This window comes from Sorex araneus, chromosome 4 (genome assembly GCF_027595985.1).
Source record: "Sorex araneus isolate mSorAra2 chromosome 4, mSorAra2.pri, whole genome shotgun sequence".
NCBI classification, from domain to species: domain Eukaryota; kingdom Metazoa; phylum Chordata; class Mammalia; order Eulipotyphla; family Soricidae; genus Sorex; species Sorex araneus.
The window spans coordinates 116672468-116698407 of NC_073305.1; the positions used below are offsets into that span (position 1 = coordinate 116672468).

General features: G+C 43.5%; 1 protein-coding gene across 3 annotated transcripts in view; it reads right to left on the reverse strand.

The window, feature by feature from the left end:
• The window catches only part of BACH2 (BTB domain and CNC homolog 2), a 418079-nt gene that overhangs the window by 313013 nt on the left and 79126 nt on the right, over nt 1-25940 (reverse strand). For 2 of the 3 annotated variants that reach the window (XM_055136847.1, XM_055136848.1), the window contains exon 2: nt 13284-13394. In XM_055136847.1, the coding sequence (XP_054992822.1) occupies nt 13284-13292 (9 nt within the window). In that variant the 5' untranslated portion in view covers nt 13293-13394. The remainder of the gene's footprint in view (nt 1-13283; nt 13395-25940) is intronic. The other variant, XM_055136849.1, reaches the window with a different exon arrangement.

A 25940-nucleotide genomic window follows, 5' to 3' on the forward strand; every position in this document is an offset into this window, starting at 1 on the left:
AGAAGATGAAAAAGGGGCAAATTGAGGACTTCTGAACAACTGCTGAATAAAAACAGTTCACCAACCAGAAAGACACACACTGGATCAATAGCATGGTGAGGAAGGAGACATTTAGTGGGTCATAACCTAGAACACTGATGCTTTATTCATTAAAGCAGTGAAAATACCCAACAGAAGATATCATTAAGTAATTTAACTGTCAAATATTTTTTAAAGTTATTTTACAGAAAATTACACAAAAAGAAAAATCAAGGGAAAACCGAGTTTACATAAAGATATTTTGGGGTGATTCCCCCAAGTCCCTCACAGACAATAAATTTACTCTCCTCTGCCAATAGAAATAGAATTTCCAAAAGAATCTTAAATAACTCGCAATGTCAAGGTTGCTGCACATAGTTTACATCCTAGTTTTTTAAACTACGGGTTGCAATTCCATAAAGGGTTAGGTAACTGAATGTCATTGGTGGGGGCTTCATGAAAAATTTGGCCACAGTCAAAGTTTTCTGGACACACAATGACCAAATTAATTAAAAGTTGAGTGCACAATAAATCTGAGGTGCTTCTGCCAGTGTTCACCCATATTGCATTTCTTAAAAAAAAAGAATTTTTTTTCTGCATTGGGAAGTGAGGGTTGAGTCACACCTGGCTGTGCTAAGGGCTTACCCCTGGCTCTGTGCTCAGACAGTTTGGGGGAACTGTATGTGGTACCAGGGATTGAAATAGGGTTGGCAGTGTGCAAGGTGAGCACTATAACCCCTGTGCTATCTTTCTGCTCTCTATGATTTGTCACAGTAGAACAAATTTAAGGATCCCTGGTTTAAATTGTGCTGTACTTCACTTGAAATTTTCTTTTGCAAATTCAGAGAAGCATTTCTCCCAAGTGTGAAAACTTTATGTGGGTACTAATGATGGGAATACAGTAAAATGGGATCTCAGCTTTCCCCAAAGTTCACCACTGATCATATTTCTTAATCCAATCTCAAGAAAAGCCACCTGGTCTCAGAAGCAAAGCAAAAAAGCATTCTTCCTTTATGACGGAGGAACTGATGTGCAATCAATACAACACCTTTCCTTTTTTTTTCTTGCTCGAAGGAAAGGGACAGATGTTGATGCAAAATACCTCAAAAGCTGAGCTGGCAGCTGGAGTCCTGTGTTTGTAGAAAAGTGAGGATAATTCAGCCTGAGCTCAGAGCTCAATTTAGGTCACAGCATCTGGATTCAAAACATGTGCGAAGTGGCAGCAAGACTCCAGGTCCTGACTGATCCCAGACTGAGGCCACTCACCAGTGTTTTTCCTAAGGAAGCCAGCCACTTCAGGGGGGAGGGGAAGGGAAGCATCCCCCAAGGGCCTGGGAAGACCTGACCACCATCACCCCGTTCCAGAGTGTTGGTAACCGGTGGCTGCCACATGCTAGGGAGGCTCAGAAGGGAAAGGCAACCTGAGAATGACACTCACAGTCCCTTCCCCAGCTCTGTCACCGCCAGACACCACTGGCTGTCAATGATTACATTCCTGGAGCAGCTATTATTCAGAGTAGACACTGGGACTCTGGTAATAAACGAACAGCCTTGGTGAGGGCTAGAGAGAGAGCATAGCAAGTGAAGTGCTGCTTGCCTTGAACTCAGCTGAACCCAGCACCACACACACACACGCTGCCGCCCCTCCCACCCCCCCCCCCCCCCGGCCAAGTCCCGCCAAGTGTGACCCCTGAGCACAGAGCCAGGAGTAAGCTCTGGGCACTGCCGGGTGTGGCCCCCAAACAAAACAAAAATAGTAAAACAGAAAGCCTTTATGAGTCAAAGGAGCACACATTCCCTGTTGAGATCTGTGCCTCACTTTGCTTTGTTTCAAATAAGGAAACTGGGGCAAGGGAAGGGGGGAAAGTAAATCCTTTTCTTTTTTTCTCCGGGAGAAGAAATCATCGTCACAATCATTTTAATAGAGGCTCCATCACGAAGTCTTCAGAGAGAGGAAACCAGGAGCGTGAAATCTTCCTGGGCTGAGGCGAATCTCCAGCAGCATTCACCTTGCTCCTGCTTAATTTTCCTTGCACGTGATAGAGCCAAACACTGGTGATTCTGAAGCGAGAGGTTTTTTTATGGGCCAGGAGGAAAAAAATAAAGAGAGAGAGAGAAGTGTCTCCACTGCTTCTCACCTTCCCTCCTCCTCCAAGGTCTCTCTTACCCTCTCTCCTTCTTGTCTCTTTGTTGTGAATGTCAGGGCTGTCAGTGTCACAGTCTGACATGATTAGTGTTTCTGACATTACACCAAGAAGCAGACAGAGCCAGGGAGCAGGGGGAGGGAAGGAGGATGGGCAGCCATTGAAAGGAGGCAAAGGAGAAAGCAGCCCGGCCCCGAGGTTCCCTGATCACAGGGCGGCTTCTAAGTCACCCTGGATTTCTCACATTTATCCAATTAGTCCATTCTTCTGCTCCCGGGCAGATCCCTAAGGTGCAGATCTAGTGTCTGGGATCAAAGTCAGTGGCTCTAATGACAGCGAAGAAACTGGTGATTCAGCAGATTCTCGGGCGGGCGGGCGGGCTGTAAAGTGTAACAATTGGAGCACTTTGGGATGAGAGCACCAGTTCATTTCGAGTATCGATTCGCTGCACTTTGTCACTCTAATGATGTTATCTCATTAAAAGAGATAAATGTCCCGCTGTTCTTCCAGGAGCATCTGCTTCTTCCTCTTCTCTCTTTTTCAACAGCACGGCTCTCAGCAGCAGCGCATTAAAATCAAATTGAAATCCAATGCAAGACTTGGCGACCGAGCTGCTTACCAAGGCTTCTTTCTAATTGCTTTTTTCCTTCTTCTCCACGCCTCCCTCCTCCGCCCTTCCCCCCAACAACCATCCATAGAAACGAGCAGTCTGAAGGAACAGATGTGGAAAGAAATCATAATAGCAAGCATTGACTGGGACCCTAAACCCTCTCCACATTTAACTCACTCCTACCGCAACTTGCTCAGGTATGTACAACCACTGCAGAGGAAGAAACTAGAATCTGAGATCTGGGCAGTTAAGGCACTTGCCCAAGATGACATAGAGAATGAGACAGCACGCTCCAAATTGCACAAGGGTCCATCCTATGCAAATACATTTTTTTTAATTTCCATTTTTATTCGTGGAACAAATAAGTATGATTGCAACTTGATTAGAATAGGTGAAAAGATGTAAAAGAAGGTGGCAATTATTCTCCAGCCTGCTAGCACCCAGGAACATAATGCCATAGGCTGTGCGATGGTTTTGTTTCAACAAATTTCTTATTAAATAAAAAAGGTAGCAATTTTCCATAATGAATGTTTTATACATTATTCCTTTGTGTATCAGGCCTCTAAAGTACACATTATTAAAGTCTATTAAAGTCTGTATTTAGCAGCATTACTAATGTGCCTTTGGGGAAATTATTACAATGAAACAGCACCAGTCTTTCACAAAATTTCAATTGTTTAATATTCCTCTTCTGATCTTCAATACATGTGCCTATTTTTAGCATAACCAGACCTCATCCAAAATGCCATAATCCCAGCCTAGAGCTGTCACAACAAATTGTTTATGGGCTGGATTTAAGAACTAACAAGAGATGCAGATATTGCTAATTTCACCCACAAGTTCCCCCCCTCCCCCCACATAAGTGGATGCAGTTTTCCTACTATTCTAGCTAACAGGTGCTCTGTGATCACGTAATTAACTGCTTATATTTTTACCTGGTTCAGACCAACCCTTTCAAGAAAATGCCATTTTATTAAAGTCTGGAGGTTAAGTAAAAAAGATATAATACTAGTCGGAGAAAAGAAAAAAGAAAAGTGAATAAATAAATCAGAAAAACAAACATACTGATTAATCCAATCTAATGTTCATACTAAAACCTGAACATCATCATTTATGAGGGACTATAAATATGTCTTCTAAACAAACTGAGGAATTTATGCAGATTCTGTAGTTTTCATGTAGTCTAATAGACATTTCTCCCCTACTTACCACTTTTATTCATTTTTATCACAAAGAGGCTTTTAAAAAACAAAACTAAAGAGAGACCTATACTCGAAAGTCCAAAACACATCTGTGAGGCATATTTTATGGAGACAAAAGATGATGGAAGCTGGGCCAAGCATTAGCAGGCAGCTATGTGTTATAAGACCTCTATGTCACAAAAAGGGAGGAACAAATGAAATTCAAAGTATCAGATCCTCAAATGAATAAGCTGGATTAGAAGCAATCTGTCAGCTATCTACTTCCTCTCATGCAGAGCGATCCCACTATTTGAAATGAGAGGCCCACAAAATTAGGCAAATCAAGTTGATTGCTAACATTCTAAACATGGACACGCCACAGATTAACTAAGCAACTAAATAGTCATGTTTCCAATCAACAATTAACTAAATAGGATGTAACTTAATTGTACCCATTAAGACCTACTAATTGAGAGGAAAAGGGCAGAACTGAGGCCTGAGAAGGAAGAACAGAAGCATTCCTCTATTCGGTTCACAAAGAACAGAGTGTGCTGGCCCCTTTGTTACAAGGACCTGGCTGCCACCAGCATACACACACAGAAAGGTCAGAGCTCACATCTCACATTCAAAGAACCTGTCAAATATGCTGCAGGCTTGGTTCAAGTGGTGATGCAGAATGAGAATCCACCAGCATTAAGTCCACATTCAATTAAAAGCACCACACATTAAAAAAGCCAAATATTGTTTGAACCAAGAAAATCCCAGGAACTCTTCTGTAAATTCTTTAGAAACATAGAGAGAGAGTACAAGGGTAAAGAGTGTGCTTTCCACACAGCCAATGGGGTCTTGATGCCTGGTTCTCCACAGGTCCCTCTGCACTGTCAGGAATGATCCCCAAATACAGAGTCAAAAGGAAGTCCTGAGCCCAAACCAAAAGAGAAAAGGAAAATATGAAGGCGGACCAGAGAGACAGGAGAGGTGGAAAGACATTTGCCTTGCATGTGGCTGTGACGGTCACAACCTGGTTCAAATCCCCAGGCACCACATAGAGTCAAACAGCCTCTGAACATGAACAAGGTGTGACCCAACCCCACAGGACCAGGAGTTAACATTCCAAAATTTACTATCACAATGTGTGAAAAGTGTCAGAGTAGGGTGTCTGCTCCCCTCCCACGGGAAACCTGCTCTGAGGTCAGTATGTAACTGCATTTCAAGGCGCTCAACACGACTGATGAGTCCTTTCAGATCAGAAATTATCTAAGAGCCATATCAAAACAAAATCCCTCTCCTTTCCTGGTGCCATTCTGATCATAGACCCCACGTCCAGCCGGGATTCTCCATCTTCCTGAACAGAACTGGGACATGTTTCAGTGGGTCATGCCACCTTCACCCTCTGGCCAAGGCATGGTCCTGGCCACACAAACCCTCTGGGGGTGCTCCTAGCATTGGTCCAGATCCTTCGGAGTTGTTATGCATCTGAGACCCAGATTCTCAGTACCAATAAGTTCACTCCACTTTTGAAAGTGCGGGACTTCTTCATGGAGACTAAAAGGCAGGCAAGTGTCATCTCTGCTCCGCAGGTCGTGCTCTGAGCCAGGGAGAACCATATGATGGGCAAACAACTGACCCGGTCAAGGGAAAGAAGGAGAAGTCTTGGGACTGAATACAAGCACTGGTGCTGATTCTGTTGCAGAAGAGACTATATTAATAAATAATCCTACAGAACTAATCTCTAAGAGACACCCAACTGCCGAATCGCCCCCGGTAAGTAGACTAGTCTCCAGGCTGAAAACTCTGGGGCCTTTTTCGATTGGGGGCAGCTGATTCCCTGCCATGCTGAAAGGCCCAGAGGCGCCCACCCACCTCCATTTCTGGCATGTAAACAGCCCAGCTCCACAGTGCCACAAAAAATGATCTAAAGAGATGCCAAGCTCCACACATCCAGGAGCGCATACAGCACATGTGGCCATGTGACACCTCCAAATGTCACAGTACTGACAGCCTAGTTCAGGCACAGTGAATTTGATGAGGGAAGTTGCAGAGAAGCTCACTAAGCTCCATGAGTGAAAACAGTAACACAGAAAGCTCAACCAGCACCAACCAACCAGCACCAACCAGCTCGGTAAATCCTCAGACAATGACAAATTACACTAATTGTGAGATACAACAATTTACACTAATTTTCTTTTACTGACCTAGGTTTTAATTACTGGCAATTTTTGTCATGAAAAATGTCACATATAATTTTGTGTATGCTACGAGGAAAGGCTTGGGGAGGTGGGAAATGGGACACTGGTGGAGGGAAGGTCACACTGGTAATGGGATTGGTACTGGAATATCAAATGCCTGAAACAACTGTATTATGAGCAACTTTGTAAATCATGATGTTTAAACAAAGCTTAAAAAGCCAGAAAAGAAAAAAATGTACTCTCTACTACTGAAAATAATAATTCTACAAAATCCGGGAAGAAATTCTCAAATAGCAGGTAATGTTTTATGTGTATTTACAGGAAGACAAAGGAACATAAACTTGTCCTTTTTGTAAATTTAGCTCTTTGAACTTTACACTGAGTAGTCCATCCTAGTTTTATTTTAAGTCTGCACTCCGCACTTCTTAGAAGGGAATTAGGTTCTTGCTTTCTTTCTAAAAACTCATTGCCTTCCTAGTGTGAGGGATCTGGAAAAGACTGAAGGTCTAACTTCACCATTTCCATACACTCCGTGTTCTGTAGATTTTAACTGTCCTGGGACACAGGTGCTACGCTGGCCTTATGCCAACAATGGTCCATTTATAACCTCACTAAGGCTATAAAAACAAGGTTTTTGAAATAAGGACTAAAGGCAATTTTTCCTTAAAAATGTAGGAAGTGGAAAGCAGTGCATACTGCTCAGAGCCCAGTGTCCTCTGAGAGAGAAGCCATCAACAACTGGCCCAAGACACAGCTCAGCGGAGTGGCAATCAGGCTCTCATCTCACATGCTTACATACCACTTACATACAGACCCCCAAAGGACTCCTGCTCATTCTGCTATTGTTTCCTTCTATCATTTACAAATGGAAACTGAACTCAAAACACAGAACTCAACAACCACCGCAGGAATTATGTCATTGCATCTCCTGGCACTCTTGAAAACCTGGGCAGTCTACTTGAGATCAAGCAAGGACTTCATTCTGGCATAGTTCTTGGTTCTATGTTCATCATGTAACTCAGCACAGTACATGGTAGAGCATGCACTGGATAAACGAGAGTAAGAGAAACTGATGTATAATTGAGTGGAGTTATCCATATGCTTGTGTTGGGTGGGAAGTCTGGTATAAAGACCTGTAAACGTCATCGCCTCATTTTGAGGTGTTTCCAAGTAGGGAAACTTTGAAATGAAGGAAGAAGGTAATTTTCAGTTTTATGTTGACAGAGGAATGTTAATCTGAGTATAAAGGGGAAACTGCCTTAAATCCGGTACAGTAGGATATGGTGTTGAATAGGAAAGTAGTCAGAAGAAACTCTGTTGGCAGACATTAAGTAAAACAGTGGCATCTCTATCCACTAGCAGAGACAAAATACACTACTTCATTTGATGCTATGAAAATTATCCAAAGCAATAACAACTGTATCTGGTCTTATTTGAACATAACAACAAAGAAACAGTTCTAATAGAGATTCCTTTCCACTGTTGGAGAAAGGAGAATACTTTGTATTATAAGAGAAAAATCAATTACTTTTCAATCAGATGGAATGTCCTCAAAAATCAAGGAGAGAACTGCATGATATACTCCTGATATGCTCCTATGAAAACAGTGATCATGAGGGAAGGAATTTTTTTAAATTTCAAGATTACTGCCAGGAAAATATATTTAAATTTTAACTTATTTATTAATACTTTTATTAATCATAAAATATTATATATGTACAATATTATGGAATTCGGGGTTTTAGTTTCACCTCTATATAAAACTCACCAGATCCACCACCGAAGTACTATTACTTACCGCATCTACCAGCACTCCACTACTGTCACTGTCACTGTCATCCCGCTGCTCATCGATTTGTTTGAGCGGGCAGCAGTAATGTCTCTCATTGAGAGACTTATTGTTACTGTTTTTGGCATATTGAACTCCACTACTAAAATACCTTTTATCCATTCCTCTACCTTCTTCCTCTTTCTTTCAGTCACCATGATAGTTTCCACCAAATCTAGGAGTTATTTTCACTGTTCTTGGTAGTGTGCTAGTTGTATTCATATTCCACATATGAGTGAAACCATCTGGTAACTGTTTCTCACTTTCTTATTTCATTCAACATAATCACTTCGAGGTTCCTCCATTTTATGTCAAAGAGCACAATTTTATCTTTTTTAATGACAAAGTGGTTTTCCATTGAGAACATATACCATAGCACTTCTATCTCTTCAAGAATCAATGTCCATTCATGACAAATCAGTGTTTTAACTACAGTGAATAACTGTATGAACATAAAGGTGCAAATATCTTCTCCAATCAGGGTTTTTGTGCCCTTTGGATAAATGCCTAGGAGTGGTATAACTGAATAATATCGAGTCCTCATTTTTCTACTACTACTACAACTACTAAAACACATATTATTGTACTTATTACTACACCATACCTGGATGTACTTTGTATTTTGCTGGCTCTGTGCTCAGAAGACCATATGTAGTTCTATGTATAAGACAAAATTGGCTGCGTATAAGGCAGGCACCTTAACATTTGTACTATCTCTCCAGCCCCATTTTTATGTTTTTAGGCAATCTACAAGCATTTTTCTATAGATACTATACAAATTTACATTCCTACCAGCAGTAGACCAGTAGAAGATGCGTAGACTTTGTTTTTCTCCACATCTTCACCAAAATTTGTGTTTCCAATCATTTTGGCATACGTCATTCTCACCGATGTGAGGTGATTTCTATGTTTTTGTTTCTCTGATTTTTTCCTTTTGATTCTTTTTTTTTTTTACTTTTTAAAAAAAATTTTATTAGTTTTTTTTACTTTTTTTTAAAAAAAATTTTATTAGTGAATCACCGTGAGGTACAGTTACAAACTTACGAACTTTTGTGTTTGCATTTCAGTCATACAGTGATCGTTTACCCATCCCTCCACCAGTGCCCATTATCCTCCACCAATGTTCCCAGTATCCCTCCCACCATACCCATCCCATCCCCCATCACCCCACCCTGCCTCTGTGGCAGGGCATTCCCTTTTGTTCTCCCTCCTTTTGGGTGTTATGGTTTGCAATAGAGGTACTGAGTGGCCTTCATGTTTGGTCTATGATCTACCTTCGGCACGTATCTTTCAACCCAAATGAGTCCTCCCAACATCCTCTACTTAGTGTTCCCTTCTCTATCTAAGCTGCCTTTCCCCCCAGCATGTGAGGCCAGTTTCCAAGCTGTGGGGTAGACCTCCCGGTCCTTATCTCTACTACTCTTGGGTGTTAGTCTCCCACTCTGTTACTTTATATTCCACAGATGAGTGCGATCTTTCTATATCTAAAAATCAAAAATTGAGTTCCCATTTGACCCAGCAATACCACTCCTGGGAATATATCCTGGAGAAGCAAAAAGGTATAGTAGAAATGACATCTGCATTTGTATGTTCACTGCAGCAGTGTTTACAATAGCCAAAATCTGGAAAAAAGCTGAGTGCCCAAACACAGATGACTGGTTAAAGAAACTTTGGTACATCTACACAATGGAATACTATGCAGCTGTTAGAAATGATGAAGTCATGAAATTTGCATATAAGTGGATCAACATGGAAAGTATCATGTTAAGTGAAATGAGTCAGAAAGAGAGACACAGACATAGAAAGATCGCACTCATCTGTGGAATATAAAGTAACAGAGTAGGAGACTAACATCCTTTTGCTCTTAAGGACATATCAACAGTGCTTAGAAGTTCCTCCCAGCTAGGTTCTCAGGGGTGAATCCTGGAAGAGCTCAGGGAATGATTTCAGTGCCAGGTCTTGAACCTGGGCCTCTGTGTGCAATGCTCCAGTGTGCTGAGCTATCTCTCTGGCCCCTCACCAAAGTTTTGATATATGTTTCTCTAATGAGTTGTTAAGGTTTCTGTCATGTGTCTGTGAGAAACACTTTAATGTAAATACCTATTCAAGTTTTCAGACGGTTTTTTAAATTGAAGTAATATTTGTCTATAAAATTATATACATTCCAAAGTATATCTTATTACCATTTTTAGGTAACACGCCACAATATTGTTAATATTTATATTTTAAAAATATTATAGGTTAGGCAACATGGTTATAAAAAAGCTACCTTTATGGTTTTCATATTGTAACTCACCAAGTTGCACAAGACCCTCTACCAATGTCCTTAGGTCACTTTAGTTTTTCTCTTCCTCTGTCCGATCACCCTGCTCTGCCTATTTTATTAGATTGGTCATTTGTTTCTTCTGTATTTGGGGTGGGGGAGCAGGGGGAAAAGGGACACACCAAGCAGTGCTCAGGGGTTACTCCTCGGTCTGTGCTCAAGTAGCACTCCTGGTGGCGCATGTGCTGCCAGGGGTCATACATGAGTCTGCTGCATGCTGCCTTACCCATTGCACTATCTCTCTGGCCCAATCTTACCCACTGGGTATCAGACTGGCACAGACACTAGCTTCATGGAATGGCACTAGGTTCACTCATAGCAATGTGGCCTGGAAGATCCTTTGTTTCTCTTTTTTGCCAGCAATTAATATACCAGTGTCCTAGCAGGCGGAAGGCCAGATCTGCACCCCTTTCCTGGTGTGCCTTCAGATCTTGAGAGAGAAAAATCATTCAGAGAATGAGGAATAAATGCCCTACTTGGCAGACAGCAGTTCGCTGATTAGCAGGTTAGCCCTGTTGTGTGAGAAAAATTGCCAATCTCTTCTGCCATGGGGAGATTCTTGTCATTTCTAGAGGAATCCTTTGATTGATCCTAAAGAGAGGTGTCAATGTCTGTCTATAACCCAAACTGACCTGGCTCTTCATGGTAAGAACAGCGGGCTCTGAAGTTGCTGGGGCGACTCCCACCATCCTGACACCACCCTAATTAAAGTGTCCCATCAGCTGGCTGGGGAGAGGGAAGACAGGAAAATATGACAGTGTCTATTCAAGGAAGAGAAAAGGGCACAATTCAAGTATCTTCAACTTTCTACGAACAAATTGACTTCAAAATATCAATTGCACCTACAAGGATACCCTCAACATTGTAAGCTACACAGTATAACTGGTAAGTAAATTCTCTTCAGTTTCATTTATGCTGAGATCGATTCCCCCCCCCCAAAGGGTGGACTATATTTTGTTCTATGCCAATAAAACCCTAGAAAAATGCTGACTGATAATGATCACACATCATGCTTCATCGCTGCTTTAATGCAACATACAGCATCCACTGGGCCTCGAAGGCCAAAACTAACTTCTCAAGCAACAGACACACCTACTGAGACACTTGAATTCTGAAGGAGTCTAGTTACCAGCTGTGTGTTAAGAGCCAACTCATGACATCAGGCCTTGAGTTGCTTCTGGAGAAACTTAGGGTAGGGTTATCATGACAAACTGCGCTTGCCAAACAGATTTCTCAAGAACAGTCTCAGCTTTTCAGAACATCACCAAACTCCAAATAATGGAAACCAAGGTTTGCTGTGGCTCCAATGACGAAGCTCCGCCCTTCCCCCCACGTTAATCATAACCTTGAGTCAAAAAACCTGTCCAACTTCCAGTACTGCCAAAGCTTACATCTCACAAATTCAAGTAAAGGTTGGGGTGCAAGGGTCCAGACCAAAGCTTCCTTCTTCTCTACTTGCCTCAGCTGACTGACTGGAAACCTCACTAAAATCGGTGTTTCCTTTTTCTCGCTCTCTCTGGAAAGGGAAAAGCAACCTCCCCATGAGACGGTACCTAAGACTCTTAGGAAAATACTAATGAATGGCTAGGACAAAAATAACCTCTATAAAGGGATTCTTAGCAAAAGAATTTCGACAAGTCAAATGGGCTTTCTAAAACCCAGGGATTCCAGAATGCTTTTAAAGATAATGGCCTTACTACTAATCCATCCCAAATTACTGTTTAACACCTTCAAACCTGCAGAGTAGTAAGTTACCTTTCTCCCAGAAAAGTACAAAATCCTTCAGTGGTTCTCAGAATCAGCTTCTCCCTCTGCTCCTCCCCGAGTTCCTATCTGACATTTCCCGGTACTGTATTAGTTCTCAACCAGGGGTGTTTTGTTATTTCTCCCCACCACCCCACCAGTGGGGAAGTGGGACGATGTGTAGAGACATTTTTGGTTGAAAGAGGGAACACTATTAAACATCCTCCAGCCTCTCACTACAAAGAATGACCTGCTCTCACTCGCTCAGAAGTGGGAAATTCTGCTCCACCTCTATAAAATTCTTTGCTGTTCCTGAAATATGTCCAGCTTTCTCACATGCTTCTGTGCCTATGCAGAGGCTGTCTTCTGTGACCTGGAATGCCATGCCCAACTTCCAGGTCCAAGAAATTATTTGTCATCCAAGATACAACTCATACTGCCACCTACTCTGTCCTGTCTTCTGCTGATTCCCCCAAGCTTGCCACTCCTTGTTTGATGCTGCTGGAGTTTCTGATACATACCACATTAAAACACCAGTCACGCTGTCTCCAAATTATGTCACCTACTAAAGGCCAGACCCTAAACCTCTATCTTTGTTTATTCTGAGAGCGCCCAATGATTCAACCCACACTCCCTAAACCAACCAGGGAATAAAGGGACATGCTGTGGGTGTATCTAGGACTCTTACAGCAATGTCAAAGTGACAAAAGTGTCCCCAACCACAGTAATAAATATTCATGAAATGCTCCCAACATGGACAGGCATAACATTAAGCATCAGTGCACATATTAGCTCATTGTTCCTTACAACAACTCATGAGGTGGGTACCATTATTATCAGAATTTTATATACGAAAAAACTGAGGTACAGAGAAGTGAAATCACTTGTCTAAGGTCATCAAAGTTAGCATATGGAAGGGTTGATATTTAGATCAAGCTGGTTATTGATTCCAAAGTCTCAACCTTCTAAAACCTAGGCCCAGGGCAGCTGTACTGATGTGAAACAACCAATGTTCCAAATGTTCAAAGATCTGGAAAACACAAGAAATACCTCACAGGACTAGACTATACAAACATCCAGAGGTCATCAGCAACTGGGCCTGTAAACATTGCTTGTTGGGTTCACAAAACTCTTCAGCTTCCAGAAGGAGAAGCAACCTCCTCACACCTTGCAAAAAACATTATATACCCGAGAAGAACCATGGTACCACCCAAGTACTACCAGGGCCGACTTAAAGTATTTCTTACTTTGTTCATGCTGCGAGGAGTGGAGCAAGGGATCAGACATGTCACAATGCAATGCAGCTCGAAGAGTCTCCTCGTTCCCGTTGATGTCACTTCCAGAAGCAGACAGCTGCACTGAGGACACAAATAAAGAGAAAACTCATCAGCTGGAAGGCACAGAACAGTCCTATGCCCAATGTGACTTTCTACTAGGATGGCAAAGCTGCATGTTTATGACATCCAATATGGTAACCACTAGCCAGAGGTGTCTACTGGGTATCTGAAATATGGCTAGTGCAACTGATGGCTGGATTTTTAGTTTTATGGGCCTAATAAAACTTTATTACCTAATTAAACTTACATGTAAGTAGCCACATATGGTTAATGGCTACCCTTCTGGACAGCACAGTCAAAATAGGAGTCTTGAGGTCCTAGAAACTGGGCATGCCAGTGGTCAAAGGAAAGCTGGATATTCACAGGGATAAGAAAACTCATTCAATCATAAACTCTTTCTGAACACCTATGAGGTGCTGGGTCCTGAGAACATAGTGATAAATAAACCAGAGAGGTCAGTTACTTAAGAGTTACGAGTTCAGACTTTTTGGTCTCTTTAGGAAGGGAACAGGTCTAGCTTGAGAGTAGGACCTACTACATGACAGACCTCAAAGCCTAGCCCTGATGTCTAAGGAATAAAGAAACAGTCAGGGGTCTCCTGGCCTAAGTATGGCATGGCCATAGCTTGAGAATGAGAACCCGGCAGAGTACTGTAACCAGGCATTATACGACAGAGAATTCAGAGAGTAGCATTCCACAGGCCATATGTACCAGATGATTTAGCTCCACCTCTAATGGAATATGCATTCATAATTTGGCAGCTGGAGTGATAGCACAGCGGATAGGGCATTTGCCTTGCACGCTGCTGATCCGGGTTCGATTCCTCTGCCCCTCTTGAAGAGCCTGGCAAGCTACCGAGAGTATCCCGCCCACACGGCAGAGCCTGGCAAGCTCCCTGTGGCGTATTTGATATGCCAAAAACAGTAACAAGTCTCACAACGGAGACGTTACTGGTGCCCGCTTGAGAAAATCAATGAACAATGGGATGACAGTGGCAGTGACAGTGATCCATACTACTGGTTACTTAGTAATGTGTAAAATTTGCTTGAACTATAGTTTAAAGTAAAATAGTTACCATACCATTGTAGAACTTTGTCAAATATTAAGAAAAATAGAAAATATCTTCAACCACTCAACTAAACTTGAAGCTTTTTCTATTTTTTGTTTGTTTTGTTTTAGGGATCACACCTGGAAGTGGTCCAGCTTACTCTTACGTCTGTGTTCGGGGATCATTCCTGGCTGGATCAGGGGACTATGTGAGATATATGGAATGCTGGGTCAGCAGCACACAAGGCAGACACCCTACCCATTGTCCGGCTGTACTATCACTCTGGCCCCAGCTTTTCCTTTTATTTTTATATTTTTAAAAAATTGAATCACAGTGAGACACACAGTTACAAAGTTGCTCATGATTTCCTTTCAGTCGTATATAATGTTTCAACAGCCCCTCCTCACCAGTGTACAACTCCCACCACCAATGTCCCTGGTTTCCCTCCTGCCTTCCTCCACTTTCTGCCTTCCTCTATGCCAGGCCCTTTTCCTCCCTTCCTTCTTCCTTCGCTCCCTCCTTCCCTCCCTCTTTTTCTCTCCCTTCCTCATCCCTCCCTCTCCCTGTCCATATGATGCTTTGCAATACAGACACTTAGAGGCAATCCTGTTTGTTCCTTTACCTATTTTCAGCACACAGTTCTTGTCCAGAGTGATCACGTCTAACTATTACTGTCGTACTGGTTCCTTCTCTATTCAAACTGCCCTTCGCCACCCACAAACTTGTGACAAGCTTCCAACCACTGACCAGTCCTCCTGGCCCCTGGTTTTCCTGGTCTTGGACATCAGACTCCTATTATTTTTTTTATATACCACAAATGAGTGCAGTCATTCTTCACAATGGAATAATACACAGCTCTTAGGAAAATTGAAGTCATGAAATTTGCTTACAAATGGATGAAATTATAGTCTGAGTCTTACACTCAGACTATAATGCTGAGTGAAATAAGTCAGAAGAAGAGGGACAGATAACTTTTCCTTTTTAAAAGGTGTTTGTAGATGAATTGGAAAAGGGGAAAAATCATTGTCAGATTCCTTAAAATCACCTTATCTAAATTTTCAGGTAGTATCAAGGGAGGGCTGGAACAACAGCACAGCGGGCAGGGTGTTTGCCTTGCACGCAGCCAACCCTGGTTCAATTTCTCCGTCCCTCTCAGAGAGCCTGGCAAGCTACTGAAAGTATCCCGCCTGCACAGCAGAGCCTGGCAAGCTACCCGTGGTGTATTCATTATGCCAAAAAACAGTAACAAGTCTCACAATGGAGATGTTACTGGTGCCCACTCGAGCAAATCGATGAACAACAGGAAGACAGTGCTATAGTGCCACAGTATCAAAGAAGAATATATACATCTGAACTTTTTGAAATGACTAGAATTGGAGATAGTGTTGAATTGTATTATTATTAAATGCATTATTATTACTCTAAATGTATTATTTTAAAACTACAATATAGGAACATTATAAAAATGTTCAACAGGAAAAAGGGAAAACAAGAGAAAGTACTAACCTCACTGACTGCCATACCACCTTTGGGTCTTAGGATCTGACTACTGAGAATGACATGAGGCCATGGTACGACTGCAGGCTTGAGGCTACAGGGGAGCTGGGGGCTGCACAGTCCCCTTACTAACATCTTAGTGATGAAAATAATTTAGAAACTTATGCTTTATAAAAGATAAACTCCTCCTTACACATTGCTATTCTGTGAGAATAATATTAAATTCCTTTTACAAGTCAGAAGATAGGGAGAGGAAATTACAGATCACTCCCCGGCTATTTGAGACATAGATTCCAAAGAAAACACCACATTCAGTCATAGCAATAACATATTTTAACAATGATGTACATCATAAAGAGACCCTAGAATTCCAATTCTGCAGCCTAAATACATCCAAACATTCCCATGCGTACATGATGTCTGGGTAATCATCGCTTCAAAGTTGAGAGCGTTTGAGTATCTAATTATAATCAAACTTAAAGTGACCTCCCAAAAATGTTGTGTATAACTTTTACTTCTTAACTTTGCAGAGGGAGAAGCTTGTGACTTTCTGAGGTCTAAAGGAGAACTCTATAGATGTTGTGTCCTTTTGAACTCTCACTACTAAAAAAACTAGGATCAAGCACTTTACTGAGAAGCTTGCTCAGATGTCTTGCAGAGACACTTAAAGTCACTATTCCATTCAAATGTACACACTGGTATCAACACAGGAAAGGTGGCCACGGAAGATAATAACAAACAGACAAGGATCCATGAACACAATTTCCCCGAGGAACTCCACCCAGCTCCAATCAGAGCACAGCCCCCATTCTCCTAGAACTTTGGGGTACAGTTTGCAACAACTTAATCTGGGCTCTGTGCCCCTGTTCCCACATATTTTCATGACATCTTCATCTACAAGAAAATCAGACTAAAAACTCCTCATGGGAAATAAATATAATCACATAGAAGGTTCTTAATATTATGATTTTTTCCTTTGTTCTCACAGAGCCAAAGATGACATAGCCCTTTTATCACTGCAAATTACCCTTAACGTTTTTTTAATGAAAGAAAAATCTTTGAACGTTGAGTATTTTAAATCTTTTGTAAAATACGATTGAGACTATCATATGGCTGTACAGTGCTCAGAACGGTACCAGGCACTTTCATATTAACACTCTCATTTAGTAAGAAAATCAATCATCTAAGTGGTTGTTTTCCAAATTAGAAAAGCAGATGCAGAGAGAAAAAGAATTATTCTTAGCCACGCTATAACAGGTGGTAGGCCCTGGACTAGAAGTCACTTCCTTTTAAGATCCTACAGAATTAAAATCTGTACAAAACTACAAATAGAAAACATTAAAGTCCCCCCACCATCTCTCTATCTTCCTCTCCATTGCACCTTCTAGAATGCCCCCTCCACCACCACACCATTAACAGTGAACCCCTTGGCCGACAGATAACTGTTTCAGAAACTGGGTCAGTTCGCTTTGGATAATACCAAAAGACTGGCCTTGTTTTATCAAGTACTTCAATCTCCTTTCAAAGTGAAGGAATCTGGGTATTTTGTAGCAATGGTGTATCAAGAAGCTCAGAGAAATCCAGTTTTGTTTTGATTTGTTTTGTTTTAAAGAGAGACTGCATCCTAAATAAAAAAGCAGAAAAGATACTGTAGCTCAAGTTAGGAAGGTTCCTTTTTTATTCTCTAACAGTTCGTTTTCATTGTTCAAGAAGTTGATCTAACCCCAAAATACAGATCCCTTCCATAGGTGTCTTGAAAAAGTCAATCTCATAAACCAGCTACTGACTCTCCCTCAGTGGACCCTAAAACTATCTGTTCAATGAGTAACCAAGCCTGTGGGGTCTATTTGAGGGACCTAAAGGGTTAAGTGAATCGCAATTCAGATTTTCAGGCAGGTATGCGGGAAGGTGGAAAGGAGGTACGTATACATAGAAGAAACATGAATGAAAAGAAAAGGTGAAAATGCCATAGAAGGAGAAAAAAGAATGTGTAGGTGTGAAGACAGACACCTAGGGAGAGGCTCAGTGATGTGACCCAAGGCGGCTCACCAGCCAGATCCTCACTGCGAAAGGGACAGAGAGATCCAGCTTCTTGAGACAGTGACGTTCTCGGGCTCCTCCAGGATCTGACACTCTCGTGGCCCAGGTGACAGCAAATGGGAGTTGGAGTGTTGTTAAGACCCGGCCTACCTGTTTGACCACTATCTATTTACTATCAGCCTCCACCCACCCCAGAGAAGAGTTCATTTCACCTGGATCACTTTAACGTGGGAATAGAGGTATAGGCCAATTTGAATTTATTCTCCTTACTCTAATGAGAAGCTTAAATGCATGAAAGGACTAGTGGTTTATAAGTGTGCTTGTTCTTGGTCCTTGGAGATGCAACTAATACTTATTGCCAATACAGAATGGAATTTGATGAGTTGGGCTTTTCGGCGCACTCCATTCTCCCAGTGCCTTACAAGTGGGTCACTCTAGATGCTTCCTGAAATATAACTCAGAGTTGGCAGGGCTCAGCTCAAGCACTGCTACAGCAGAGAGGCCAACAGGAGTCAGCAGGTACCTCTTTTGGTGTTCAAGAATTTTCTGGATCTTAGATATCTTATACCTTGGGCACGTCTACGAAATGCCTCTGAGTCCAAAAGTCTCAGAGAGCTGGAGCAGAGAGCCCAAGAGCACATGGGTGAAGGAATGAGTGAAATAAGAAAAAGGGATGAACAGAAAAAAAATGAAAGGAAGGAAAGAAGGGAAGATGACGAGATTGGAAAAAAAAATGTTTTCAACCCAAGAGCTAACAGCCTGAGAAACCAGGTGAACAAATGAAAGAAATATCCCGCCCATTTTTTTCTGGGTTAGAGCATTTCACACGCTTCTAAAATTGAACTCTGACGACCTTCAGGTGGAATTCTTGTGCAAGAATAGATAAATTCAGACCATGCTAGTAAAGACAGTCCACAACTGGGGCTGGTGCTAGAAAGATGGTACCCAAGGGCACAGCAACAAATAGAAAGACCCCCGCCTCCTGCCAAATGCACACACCCTACCAAGTTGCCAGTTCCTTCCTATCTTCTTGAAGATGAGACACAGGGACCAGGGCAGAGTTGGCTTTGGGGAATCCTTCGAGTTGTCTGCCACCCTCAAAATGACAGTAGCCATGTGGCTGCAGTTCTTCAGGACCCCCGTGTTTGGGCAGCCAACCCACCACAGTCAACTGCTTCTGCATCAAGAACCTAGATGACATTAGGCACTCTTTCCTGCTCTCTTGGGCATGCCAAGGAAAACAGTCAGTCCAAGAGAGAAGAATGAGAGCATTTGCCTCCAGGATACCATCACAAGGCTTCCCCGTCCCCTCTAAAAAAAAAAAAAGGCAATCACTACTGGGAACCACTATTCTGAAATGTTATCTAGCATCTGGGTATGGTTGGCGCAACAGAAAACTGGGATAAGGAAGGGGAAATGAGAAGATTATCCACTAGAAAGGAGACAAACTCATTTGTGGAGTATATAATAACATCACATGAGGCTGACACCCAAGGACAGTAGATACAAGGGCCAGGAGGATTGCCCCATAGCTGGAAGCCTGCTTCATGAGCGGAGGGGAGAAGGCAGATGGAATAGAGAAGGGATCACTAAGTATCACATGATGGCTGGAAGAATCAGTCGGAATGGGAGATGTGTGCCGAAAATAGATAACGGATCAAACATGATGACCTCTCAGTGTCTGTGTTGCAAGCTATAATGCCCAAAAGTAGAAAGAGAGTATGGGGAATATTATCTGCCATGGAGGCAGGGTGGGAGGGTGGGAAAGGTGGGGGTATACCAGGGATATTGGTGGTGGGAAATGTGCACTGGTGGAGGGATGGGTGTTTGATCATTGTGTGATTGTAACCCAAACATGAAAGCTTGTAGCTATCTCACGGTGATGCAATGAAATTTTTTAAAAAAGAAAAAGAAAGCAGACAAACTACCGGTAACACGGAAAGATCGCTGTGAGAGCAAGAGGTGCATGCACAGTGCTCAGGAAGGAGCCAAGAGTGCCAAGTGGTAAAGGGGTTCTTGTGGTCAGATGGTGACCCTGATACATGTGCCAGGGGTTTCCTGTGCCTGGTCAAATTGTAAGACAGGGTTTCTAAATTTTAAGATTCAGGCTATCACTCTCAAAAACATGTTTAAAGGTTTAATCTCAGTGATTTAGGACGAAAGCACTGTCTAGCTTACTTCTCTTGCCTAGGTGACTAAATTAGGGGATGCCAATTCATATGCTTACTGGAGTTAAGAAATAAAGAGATGATTGTAGCCCTAATCACAACAAAATATGGAGACAATGCAAGTACCCAAGAACAGATGACTGGATAAAGGCATCAAGGATATGGAACATATATATATATATGAATTTATATATATATATAATGGTCGTAAGATAAGACAAATATCATGAAGCTTCCTGCGGTGTGAATGGACAAGCTGAGTGAAGTGAGTCAGAAGGAGAGGAACAGAAGGATCTTCTACATATGGAGGATATAAAGACTCATAATAAGGAAATAAATGCCAAAGGCAACAAACTGACAATTGGTCTTCAGTGGAAAAAATCTTACCATGGTGGGGAATAGAATAGGACAATGTTGGAGGGAAGTAGACAAGTTGGTGAAGAGTGTGGTGCTAGACTGTTACATGCATGAAAATGTACCGTTCACAGTGTTCTAAATTATAAGAAGAAACAATGAAATGAGATGCTGGGGTCTTGGGTTGGATCCCTGATGCTCTGGTCCCCTGAGCACTAGACGTCATCACAATGCACTGCCAAAAGTGGCACTCAACTTCGCATCTCCAGGAAGGCAAGACAAAGATATGCTCTCAGAACTTCTAGTATTCAAGAGTCAGCAAGTGAGGAGATTAAATAAAACCTCGTTTTGTTTTGTTTTCAAGGTTGGCAATCAGGATCATTCTTTGGAAGCTTCATGGAGGTCAGATTTGCTGGATGAGTCTGTATGTCTACTGTGCCCCTTCATGTCAACTGAGGGGATTTTTTCCTTTGTTCTTTTAAATCTCCAAAGCTGGAGATTCCCAACCTGTCTCTGAGTCCCTCTGGGGTTTGCTGAGCTTAGTAAACCAGGGAAGGAGGAGAAAAGTCGGTTCCAGAGCCAATTTAGTCTATCGGATTACAACTCTCCTTCTTGGCATGATGGCATGTTCCTAACCTTCTCTGAGTCTCTATTCCTTTACCTATAAAATTGGGGGCTTCAGTATCTCCTAAGATGGTTTTGCATAGTAAATGGCCTAAGAAGAAGACAGTACCTGTCCTCCTGTGTTTAAAAAAGATGAGTTCCTTGCCCTTTCACTGTGCTCCTTCACCAGCACGTCTGCTTGCCACTGCAGGCAGGCACCCACCTCTCAGCCACGTTCCTGGACTATCACTGTTTCTAGGAAACAGTTCATGAATTTCACACCCGAGAGCCTGCCTCGACCCCACTGCTTTACACTCAGCAGACACTGAAAAGACAAAATGTAATGATAATATCAAGAACTGAATGTCTGAGAACATCTACTCCCCTGCCCCCCCCCCGCCCTAACAAAGCACGTCTCTAACTCCCAGTTGGGCTGGTAGCACTGTGGCACTGCAGCACTGTCATCCCATTGTTCATCGATTTGCTCGAGTGGGCACCAGTAACGTCTCCATTGTGAGACTTGTTGTTCCTGTTTTTGGCATATTGAATACACCACGGGTAGCTTGCCAGGCTCTGTTGTGCAGGCAGGATACTTTCAGTAGCTTGCCAGGCTCTCCAAGAGGGATGGAGGAATCGAACCCAGGTCAGCCGCATGCAAGGCAAATGCCCTACTCGCTGTGCTATGGCTCCAGTCCAGTTGTGCTCGTACTGGGAGGAAACTACACTTGGGTGAGGTCCCAAGGGCGGGTCCCTCACCGTGGGATTAGTGCCATTGTAAGAAGTGATACTGGAGTGTGTGCACCACAGTCATGGCCTCCCCGTGTGGACACCGGAGAGGAAAGCAGGAAGGCAGCTCTCACAGGCGCCCTTCTGAAGAACCAGATCAGTGCCACGATCACAGGTTTCCTAAAACAGTGAAACATAAACTGTTGTTTCAGCTTCCCAAACTATGACCTTCTCCCATAGCAGCCGGAACTAAGACAAACGTGAAGGAAGAGTTTCCCCTTAAATCTGATACCAATTGCTCCCACTCTATCCTGTTCTTTCACATCAATATCTTCGACCGCTCAATTGGTCAGACTATGTTGAGATTAAGAGTTCAATAGATTGGAGCACATGCTTTGTTTACTTTGTATGAGGGCACTCCAGATTCCTTCACCATGTGGGTCCCTGAGCACCGCAGAAAGTGACCTCCAAAAGTGGGGTTTGGAGCAGTTCTTGACACGTCTGGGCATGCTACCTACCCCCAATAATAACAACAAGTTCAAATGATAATTAAAATCTATCTCAGTTTTCCTTTGAAAAGTATCTTAGGTCAGCAGAGTATACTATTTGGGTACTCTTCACGTGCCTTGGGGGGGAAAATTACACATAGATGTCACCAGTCTATTAATACTTCCAAGAATCATGCTTTAATTTTAGTCTCCATAGCTCATGTTTGCCAACAGAGCATGTCATAGCATGAGTGGACCTGGTGGCCGTCCAGAGTGCTAGGTAATCCCCAGCGCAGTTGTCCAACTAGGATTGAGAAAGCTGAGTTGCATTCATCTAGGATAAATGTTTACTAGCCATCCCTGACTTACCAAGTTTACTTTGATTTTATGCTGCAATAGTCCTACAGACCTTCAGACCGTTGTTGTCTCTTTCTACCTAAGCAGCTTTGACCAAGAATCTAGGCAAATACATTTCACATGATTTGGTCAGGAGATAAAATAACTAAACCAGAAAGAAAGCCTAGTTAGTGTGTGACTTCGGAATGACCCTGTGAAGATGAAGGAATGACCAGGGAAATCACTAGGAAGGAATCTTTTTAATGATGCTCAAAAGGAACAGCAGTCTCTCCAATTAATGTAAATATTTTTTTTAACTGAATCACTGTGAGATACACAATTACAAAGTTTTTCATGACTGGGTTTCAGTCATAAAATATTCCAACACCCATCCCCTTACCAGTGTACAAGAATTTAAATATTCTTCAGAATACTATGAGGACAATGATTAAGAAGAGACAGACTATCACCTGTTTTTTGGTTTTGGGGGGTTGTCTTCTGAGGGGTTAATGCTCACAATTGAAATGCAGCTGTACAGTAAGTTGCAGTAGGCACAATGCATTATTCCTGAAGCTCAGTATGATCTTTTTTTTTTTTTAATTGTATTGAATCACTGTGAGATAGTTACAAGCTTTCATATCTGGGTTACAATCACACAATGATCAAACACCCATCCCTCCACCAGTGCACATTCCCCACCACCAATATCCTGGGTATACCCCCACCTTTCCCACCCTCCCTCTGCCTCCATGGCAGACAACATTCCACATACTCTCTCTAACTTTGGGCATTATGGCTTGCAACACAGACACTGAGTGGTCATCATGTTTGGTCCATTACCTTCTTTCTGCACACTCGGTCTGATCCTTAATCCCAGTCAACACCATCTCCGGAATTCATGGTTCAATCTCTGCTTTCCTAACACTCTGAGTCTGTATTTTCTGTCCCACCATCTCCTCAATGTATTCTTCCTTTTCTTGTTATTATTTTTACTAGAGAGTCTTTTTTTTTTATTAGAGAGTCTCTTGCCCACGCACCTGGCTGTCTTCCCCGGGGCCCCTCAGAGGGGATGGGCTCCAGCTTCCCTCCCTGCCCCAAACAGAGCTCCCGGTGGCAGAAGACCTCCGGAGCCTAGCCACAGCCACACTCAAGAACAGATGGACCGTGGACCTCCGGAGCCAAGCCACAGTCATGTTTGGACGAGCCACGCATGAAGGTACCAGCAGAGGAACCCAAGTGTGTGGGACCCGGGGCTGAGACCTCCAAGCCTGCTAGGATCGGGACTGGGCCTCCTTTGCCCAGATTTCCCATTTTCCAGTAGCTAGGCGGTCACACCCAGGGACTGCCCCCAGCGCTGTGTACTCCCATCCATGGAGAGCATCCTGAGACTTAAAAGCAAGCTCCTGGAAGCGGCCACGAGACATCTTATAGCCTACTTTTCTCTCCGGGAGAACCTGGCAAACTACCAGGAGTTTCCTGCCCACATGGGAGAGCCTCACAAACTCCCCATGGTGTATTAATATGCCAAAACCAGTAACAATCTGGGTCTCATTTCCCTGACCCTGAAAGAGCCTCCAATGCGGCACCATTGGGAAGGATGAGTAAATAGAGGCTTCTAAAATCTCAGGGCTAGGACGAATGGAGACGTTACTGAGACCACTTGAGAAATTCGACGATTAACGGGATGATGATGATGATGATGATGATGATGATGATGATGATGATGATGATGATGATGATGATGATTTTTACTTTGGGGGGCCAGGGGTGGTTGGGACTATAGCTGGTGATGCTCAGGAGCTACTTAAGCTCTGTGTTTGGGGGTTGCTCTCAGCAGTGTTCAAAGGAACATGAAGTACTGGGGACCAAGCCCAGGCCTCCCGCACGCAAAGCCTGTGCTCAGTCCACTGAGCTCTCTCTCTGGCCTCTTGCTTCTTCTTGTGGGTCTGCCGCATCTGAGGCGTTAAACTTGAGGCGTTAAACTGGACCCAAAGCTGGTCTCTCCTGGGGTCTCAGGGCTTTCGACGCTCTGGGACAAGTTTAACTTCTACATCAGAGTTTTCACACCGTGAAAGGCCATGTCATTATGAGCCCCACGGCTATTTAAACAAGATGACTTGGGATTTCCATTTTGCAGCCCCATACCCCAAACAAGCACACTGGCAGACCGGTCTAGGGGGGTGGGGGGTGTTCTTTGCTCCCTCTTTTGCAAACCATTCCCACGTGAGTATGACCATCACAGTCCCTAGGACCCTGAGGCTCTGGCCAGGTCTGAGTCACTCCTGAGTCAATTCTAGCAACTGAAAATTTCCCCTTCCTGCTTTTAAGCTCACTCTGTACATACTATTTTCTATTTCACCCAACACCAGGGATACTGGGGGTGGGTGAGTGGGACTAAGGGGACATAAGCAGGCCAGATGGCTTCAGCTCAGGATACGATGTCGCTGGGAGTACCCTGCCTGAGACACCCTAAACTCATTTCTGCTGCATCGAGTCCCCAACATGACCAGTTAGTTCTAACACAGGCTGGACCCAGAAATAGGTTTCCCGGAAGCACTTGCTACCTTGTCGTGTCTCATCCCCTGTCAGGCGAGAAAACACGTGGTGGTGTGACTGAAGCACCAGGGCCTGCCCTCAGCCAGCACCAGCCGCACAGACTGTCAGGCTGTCCCCCACGGACGCAGCCCCTCCCCGGGCAGCCTGCTGGCTGGAGCACACAGAGGTGCCTGTCCTGGGCCAGCCTGGTGGGAACTTCCAAGTGAGTAAGAGACGAGGGCTGCAGGCTGACACTTGGTAGCCTCAGAGAGGCCGAGCTGGCAAGAAAGGAAACAGGGGCACCGTCGCCTCCCACCTCACCCTGTGGTTGGGGGAGTCGCCGTGTTCTACAGGGGGAGTCGCCGTGTTCTACAGCGGTAGCCCAGAGCTCAGCCACAGAACCCAGCTCCAGCCGCGACCCGGAGGCCTCATCCCTGGGGTATCCTCTGATCTCATTACAGCAGTCAACACTAGTCCACACAAAAACCAACAGGAAATTTATGCCTGCCTTAGCCTGTGGAGAGCTCCACATTCCTGTCTAACAAGAGTTCCAGCTTCGGAGACCACAGTCACCAGGACCGGGAGCATGCCTTCTGTGCTCCCCAAATGGAGCTGTTGTTACCACCCCTCTACGCCAGGGCTGCGAAGGAAGGCCATGAACCTGGAGAGCGCCAGAAACGTGTGGCCTAGGCCCTCGGCTCTGCTGCCTGAGAAAAGTGCCTTCTCTTCTTCTTCTGTCAACATCGCCAAGCTCCACACTGCGCTGCTTCCT